The sequence below is a fragment of the Ascoidea rubescens genome (assembly GCF_001661345.1).
Source record: "Ascoidea rubescens DSM 1968 unplaced genomic scaffold ASCRUscaffold_7, whole genome shotgun sequence".
Lineage (NCBI taxonomy): Eukaryota > Fungi > Ascomycota > Saccharomycetes > Ascoideales > Ascoideaceae > Ascoidea > Ascoidea rubescens.
Window position 1 is genome coordinate 929972 of NW_017962919.1, and position 6930 is coordinate 936901.

Sequence of the window (6930 nt, forward strand, 5' to 3'; positions counted from 1 at the left end):
TTTGGTGTATACCGTGCTTTAGAAAGTTAAGGCTCCGTTTTGCTCAAGAAGGAAAAATATTGGGATTGCTTTCATGCTGAGAGTAAATTCGTATTATTTATCATAGTTTATTAATATATAATTTATAAAAAGAAAAAAAAAAAAATTAACGATCAACTTCACCGAAAACTAAATCCATAGTACCAATAATAGCAACAGCATCAGCCAATGAGTTGCCTCTTGCAATATGATCAAAAGCAGCCAAGTGAGCAAAACCTGGAGCTCTAATTTTACATCTGTAAGGTCTTTCAGAGCCATCGCTTATAAGATATACACCCATTTCACCCTTGGGAGCTTCTATGGCAGTATAAGTTTCACCTTGAGGAACAGCATAACCCTTTGTGAACAAAAGGAAATGGTGGATCAAAGCTTCCATATCTTGTTTCATCAAAGATCTGGGTGGAGGATTGATTTTGAAGTCTTCAACTTTGACAGGACCAGCAGGCATTTGATTGATACATTGTTCAATAATTCTTAAAGACTGTCTAAATTCTGCCATTCTACATAGATATCTGTCGTAACAGTCTCCATTGTAACCAACAGGTATATCGAAATCGACCAATTCATAGGCGTCATAAGGCTGAGCCTTTCTAATGTCATAGGGAATTCCTGAACCTCTTAGCATTACACCAGTACATGAATAATTCAAAGCATCTTCGGCAGTGAGCAAGCCCACATTTTTCAATCTGTTTATCCAGATTCTATTGTCGGTTAATAGCTCTTCAGTTTCATCAATTCTATCACCGAATTGAGTGGCCCACATATAAATGTCATCTAATAAACCTTCAGGCAAATCTTGAGAGACACCACCTGGTCTAAAATAAGCAGCATGTAGTCTTGCACCCGAAACTCTTTCGTAAAACTCCATTAACTTTTCTCTTTCTTCAAAACCCCATAAAAATGGAGTCAAAGCTCCCACATCCATTGCGTGAGATAAAACAGACATACAGTGGTTTAATACTCTGGTGATTTCACCAAATAGAGTTCTGATGTACTTTGCTCTAATTGGAACTTCGATATTTAGCAACTTTTCAGTTGCAAGACAAAAAACTAGTTCATTTGTCATCATGGAGACGTAATCTAGACGATCGAAATAAGGCAATGCCTGCATATAAGTTTTTGATTCAATTAGCTTTTCGGTACCACGATGTAGTAAGCCAACATGAGGATCACTTCTCACAATTTCTTCACCTTTCAACTCTAAAATCAAACGTAAAACACCATGGGCAGCAGGATGTTGTGGACCAAAATTCACAGTAAAGTGTCTGATTTTTGAATTATTTTTGGCATCGAGCGAGTCCTCGGTGAAATTTATAGCATCTGGATTGTCTAGATTGAATTCTTCATTTAAAGTTGTTGTAATAGGTTTGAAGTCACCAAATGAATTATTAATGTTTTCGACATCTAAAAATGGGTGATGGTGACTTTTTTGAAGAATTACAGAATTGGAGCATTTGTTGAAAAATCTTTTGGACTGAATGAAAAATTTTGCTTTATCATTTCTGGTTGAAATAAATTTTAAAGAATTAGTTATTGAACGACAATTAATGGAGGATAACATTGTTCTGAAGCAGGAAAGTTGGAAATGGAATAACAATCTTGAAAGAAATACTTTGGAATGATGAGAAATGAAAATAAAAAAAATAAATTGCTGTAGATATTGTATCGGAGAGTTGAGAAATGGGAATATTGAATATATCGAAAAACTATCGCTGAGCGTGGAATATTGAATAAAAGCAACGCTTTGCTCCAAGTGATGGAATTGAAATGCTTTGGGAGGAGATCAAGAGAGAATCAACAGATCAAAGTGGATAAAACAAATCCAAGAGAGTACTATCAGCTAGATGCTGGAGAAGTAGAAGATGGTTTTTCACAAACGAAATTCAATTAGAGATTGATTGATTAAAAAAAGGCGGAATTCAATTGGCTCTCGCCAGCACCATAGTTAAGCGCGTGCTCGGAGCTTTGAGCTGGGCCGCATCACCAGCTCCGCTACACTATCCCATTTATGAGGGGTTTTTCCGGGCTTCCAACTCCAATACTAGTGATATTACCAATTCAGATTCCAATAATAGCAGCTCTAGTAGTGTATCAGAAGAAAACCTCGTCATCGGCAACACAGGCCCATTTATACAATTTTCCAGCTAAACCAAGAACAAAGCTTTCTTTATCCAAGAATGATAAACAAGTTAGCAAAGGTTCTATCATTGAAGAGCAAAGCGATAACGAAGAAGAATTTCCCAACAATAATTTGAATAATTTGCTTTTGGCTACCGAAAAAACACGCTGAAGACCATGGTAACATGAATTTTAAAGAAAATTTTAAAGAAGATAGCATTGACGATTTTCGCTATCTTCATCAAAGCCTGTTGAACGCCAAAGACAAAAGTAAGAAAAAGAACAAGCATACATCTGTTTGAGAAGAATATTGTTCCACTTCACCTTATAATATATGACATGATTTTAGATATAAAATTAATTCGGTCTTATAACGGGTTTGATGATAAAACATTAAATAAAAGAAAAATTAGAAAAACAATCAGAGGTTTGAATTTGAGTTAATTTGAACTTTCCCCTAGGAGTTAGCATCATCAACCCCATTGATATAATTGAGTCGAGTTGAGAAAAAGTGGTGACAAAACACCCACTTCTCCAGCTCAGCGTGAAGATCAAGAAGCTCTCTCATTCTTTTAATATCAATTACTCCTGGTTCTTTCAACAATTCGACGGCATCCAATTGCGTAAAAAGTTTCATCCAGCCAAAACCATCCAAAGCTGATTCCACAATACCAACATCTTTGTTTAATGTGTGATAATTAGCACCGATACAATCAGTAATATAAATTGCATTTTTAACGGCTAGTGTAAAGTTATACCTAAAATGCTCGTGAGAATCTAAACCAGCAAATAATTGTCGAATGTTTTCAAATTCTTTGTTTAAAAGTTGGAACGGAGGGGTAGAAGAACCATCAAATTTGAATTCATAATGATTCATATCTGGGAAAAATAGAATAATTTCAGATTTTTCTAAATTTGAATAAAACCCACATGAATCAGCGATCTCAAATTTAAAGTTTACAAATTTTTTAAATGGAAAATCAATAAGTAAACTTGATGTCTCTAATAGCACCGTATAAAAGAATAAAAGAAAAATTGAAAATGAAAGTTCATTTAGTAATTTATTAAGGGCATTTTTTGGGAAGATGTTTCTTTGAATCCAGTCCATTAATGATGTATTAAAGATTGAAAAATGGAATTTTGAAATCTTTTGCGATAACAGGATTTGCCTGATTCGTGGTTTTTTTTAATCGAATTGGTATTTTAAATTTAGTTTGTTGAAACATTTGGCTCCATTTGAATTTTTTTATATCTTTCCATTTATTCATTAAATAATTTTGATTATTTATACCAAATTTGAAAATTATCAACGATTGATATATTGAAGTAGCGTTTTCACTGCATGGTTGAGCACATCGCATGGATCGACCAACTAGAAATAGCTTCTGCAGCAGAATTCTGCAGTATTCTGCAACAAGTAAAGTGTATTCTAGGTGATAGCTGCAGGATCCAGCCCAGATGCTGAAACCAATTAGGAAAGAGCCCACAACATGACAAAAGTGGCCATTCCCAAATTGGCCATACGATGAGAGCTGATGTGGATTTGCTTTTGTTGTGGCCACTTCTAGAATTGGATAGAGTTGGATCGGGTTTGCCACTTGAAGATTAGAATTGCATTTGATAAAAATGACTAAAAATAAATAAATAGAAGAATCCAGGCTTTGAAGATGGAATATCTCGCNAACACAATAACAGACTAAAAATATAACAGATTAAAAAGGGAAAGAGATTGTAAATTTCATGGTTCACACAAAGCTTCGAGAATTGATAAACTGTTGACCGAAAATTTATTAACATTTGGAGCTTCATCAATTTTTTGGCATCTCTTTGGAAGGTTTTTTAAGCCCTCGGAATATGTGATTCTATTTTCATAGTACACAGATTTTCTCATATTATCAGGTTTTTCAGGTTTTTCAGGTTTTTCAGGTTTTTCGGTAGTTTCTCGGTTAGATGCATTATTCCGAAATTCGAATTTTGGACCTAGATCATTGGTTAGCTTTTCAATTCTATTCCCCTCTCTATTCAATTCCCTTCTCTATTCAATTCTCCTAATTCTTTTAATCTTTCACATCTCTCAATTTTTGTGATACAGTCTTCCAATAAATCTAGTCTTTTCAAATTTGTTAACCCAGATAAGCTTTCTAGTTTAAAAATTTGGTTACATAAAAGGTTTAACACTTCTAAATTATGTTGATTATTTAAATTTTCAATTTTTTTTATTTGATTCGATTCTAAATTTAGCTTCTTTAGTGATTTCAAGCTATTAAATCTTCAAAATTTTCCATTTTGCGAATCCTATTCCAACTTAAATTCAACCTTAATACCTTACTAATTTGATTGGAATTATTAGTTTCGGAGGGTCTACTTAGATTATGATCTGTATCAGCTGACGATTTCAACGCTTGTGTTTTTATTGTTTTTTTAATGTGATTGCCCCATAGATACAACGTTTTTATTTTTGACAAATTCGTCAAATCTAAACTTTGGATAGGTTCATCACAATGAATTCTTACAAATTTCAAATTACCCCACTGTTCTGGAATTTTGAAATCTTTAATATCAACAGTAAATACAGTTAATTTTTTTAGATTGGTCAAATTTTGGAAAACTACCGTATCGAGTTAGATTTTCTTTCAGATGTATTGTCAAGTTCAATAAAACTAAGTCAATCCATGTTGGGAATTTTATAATTTTATCTGGGATCTCCAAACGCATTTTCAATGATTTTAAGTTTGCTAATCTTTCTTGAAATCTTATTGAATCTGCAATTTCGTTTTCCGAATAGATAACCTACAAGTTTTCAGGAAAGCCTATATTAGTAATACTAGATATGATATTTCTTTGAATATTCAACCAACTTGATAAAGGAAACTGCTCCAAGTTATCAGTACTGGATAGTTTATTATTCTCTAAATCAAGTTTTAATAACTTTGGGAGTGTATTGGAATTATCAATTCTGTTAATGTTTTTGTATGTCAATAACAATGATTTCAAATTGTATAAACAAACGTTTGAAAAAACACTTAATTTATTGAATGATAAATCAAGATTCAACAAATTGAGACATGGCTCTAAATCAGGAAAGATGCTGAATTGATTATTGGACAAATTTAAGTCAACCAAATTGCACAAATTGTTCAAATCAGTGAGCATATTTAGACAATTGCTGGAAAGATCAAGTGAATTCAAGCTTATTAGAAGTGGTAATTGAGTAATTGACCAAATATTTAGACCAAACAAACATAGATGCTTCAAATTCAACAATATAGAGCTCCCAAATTGTTTGGAGATGTTTAATTGCTTTGTAATATGTTGTNAACAATAGGGATTTGTTTTTGATTTAATTCGCTCAAATATAAATAATTTATACTTGTGGTCATCTTGTACTTTTTTTGTTAAGGTCCGAGATATTTGCCATTTGCTTTGATCGGATGGAAATAGCAACTTGTAATATTTCATGGTATCTGTAACATCGAATTCAACAATAGAAATCTCATTTGGGCATCTAGTTTCAAAAAATATCAATAGAGTCGTTTGCTGTAAAGATTCAAACACTGTAGGAAGTCTGAACTTAGCTTTGCTCAATAAATTTGATTCTATTGTAGTATACACAATCAACTGCTTTGTATACCATCTCAATTCGTTTCTGAATAATGAAGCATTATTAATTTGTAAAACTAAATGCTGTTTTAATTGTGGGAGACATTGACTTCTTATGACTGTCACATATTTTGATGATAATCTTTCACCAATGATTTCAACTGTATCGAAAAGTACAGAATATGCACTTATTTTTAGTAATGGGTTGTTTGATAATGTGAAAGAAACTACTTTGTCAATTGGTATATCATATAACATACGCTGAACAATAAAAATCGGCAAACCATCCAATACATTGGGTAAGTCATCCAGTATATTGGAATTATATTGAATATTATTGTTCCAGAAATTGAAAAAGTGCATGTTTGTAAGCTATAATTGACTTTTCTTTTCACTTCTTATTGTTTATAGCATTTTCAGTCAACGACTCAAGCTTCTATTTATATCAACAATGTTAAACAGTTTTGTTTTATACATAAAAGCAATGAAGCTGCAATGAGTTGGATTGCCGGTGTTATCCACCTGTACATGCAGATTATAACAGCTGCCGTTTCGAGTAATAAGTCNGGTCTCACTACCTTATTTTATAGAAATGTTTTTTCGGGTTTTGTTAAAGGTTTTGTTGCTATTGTGAAAGCAACTAAAGATAATTTGCTCATTCTCGAATGGTATAATATATCAACAAAAATAAAATATATGTTATTAATATAAAATTTAATTTGCGTTTCAGGCTTCTCTATCAATGTTATCTTATTTTTCTTCAATNTAGTGATAAAAATTATTGCTTTTGGATTATTTTTCACAAAATTTCACCTATTTCAATAAAACACACAGCACAAGTTACAGTTTACCAGTTTCAATCCAAAGCGTTCATTATCATTACACACCAGTCTATACACCATTTTTTTTATATCTATAAAAGCTGATAATGTCCTTAAATATTAAGCTGAAAAATTAACTGTGAACTCAATTTATAACCTTTTAGAGTTTCCAAAAATTATCTTCATCACATTTTAGGTGAAATCTGATTGCCGTTTAGTTTAATTTAATTTATAATAAATTAATTGAATAAAGAGCACAACTAAAATCAAATTAAAATAATAAGATCTAGCATAATTATCAAATAATATTTATAATATATCTGAGAAATTATAGTTTTTGCAATTCAAGTTT

The 6930-nt window shown here is 31.9% G+C and overlaps 5 protein-coding genes across 5 annotated transcripts; 2 read left to right on the plus strand and 3 right to left on the minus strand.

The window, feature by feature from the left end:
* Positions 1 to 66: 66 nt before the first annotated feature.
* On the minus strand, positions 67 to 2052 carry ASCRUDRAFT_76248 (NADH-quinone oxidoreductase subunit D). The gene has a single exon (XM_020193396.1). The coding sequence runs from the start codon at positions 1598 to 1600 to the stop codon at positions 146 to 148; it is 1455 nt and encodes a 484-aa protein (XP_020047206.1). The 5' UTR covers positions 1601 to 2052; the 3' UTR covers positions 67 to 145.
* ASCRUDRAFT_151205 (uncharacterized protein) lies at positions 1939 to 2472 on the plus strand. Its single transcript, XM_020189293.1, has one exon. It carries the CDS (start codon positions 2048 to 2050, stop codon positions 2327 to 2329), a length of 282 nt encoding a protein of 93 aa, XP_020047207.1. The 5' UTR covers positions 1939 to 2047; the 3' UTR covers positions 2330 to 2472.
* On the minus strand, positions 2205 to 3394 carry ASCRUDRAFT_76249 (uncharacterized protein). The gene has a single exon (XM_020193397.1). It carries the CDS (start codon positions 3263 to 3265, stop codon positions 2615 to 2617), a length of 651 nt encoding a protein of 216 aa, XP_020047208.1. The 5' UTR covers positions 3266 to 3394; the 3' UTR covers positions 2205 to 2614.
* Positions 3395 to 3895: 501 nt separating this feature from the next.
* ASCRUDRAFT_8476 (L domain-like protein) lies at positions 3896 to 6120 on the minus strand (the record flags this gene model as incomplete). Its single annotated transcript, XM_020194873.1, has 5 exons — positions 3896 to 4137; positions 4248 to 4417; positions 4474 to 4765; positions 4983 to 5347; positions 5603 to 6120. The coding sequence occupies 5 exons, from the start codon at positions 6118 to 6120 to the stop codon at positions 3896 to 3898; spliced, it is 1587 nt and encodes a 528-aa protein (XP_020047209.1).
* A 132-nt stretch (positions 6121 to 6252) lies between these two features.
* ASCRUDRAFT_81239 (uncharacterized protein) lies at positions 6253 to 6468 on the plus strand (the record flags this gene model as incomplete). Its single annotated transcript, XM_020194592.1, has 1 exon — positions 6253 to 6468. One exon carries the CDS (start codon positions 6253 to 6255, stop codon positions 6466 to 6468), a length of 216 nt encoding a protein of 71 aa, XP_020047210.1.
* Positions 6469 to 6930: the final 462 nt, after the last annotated feature.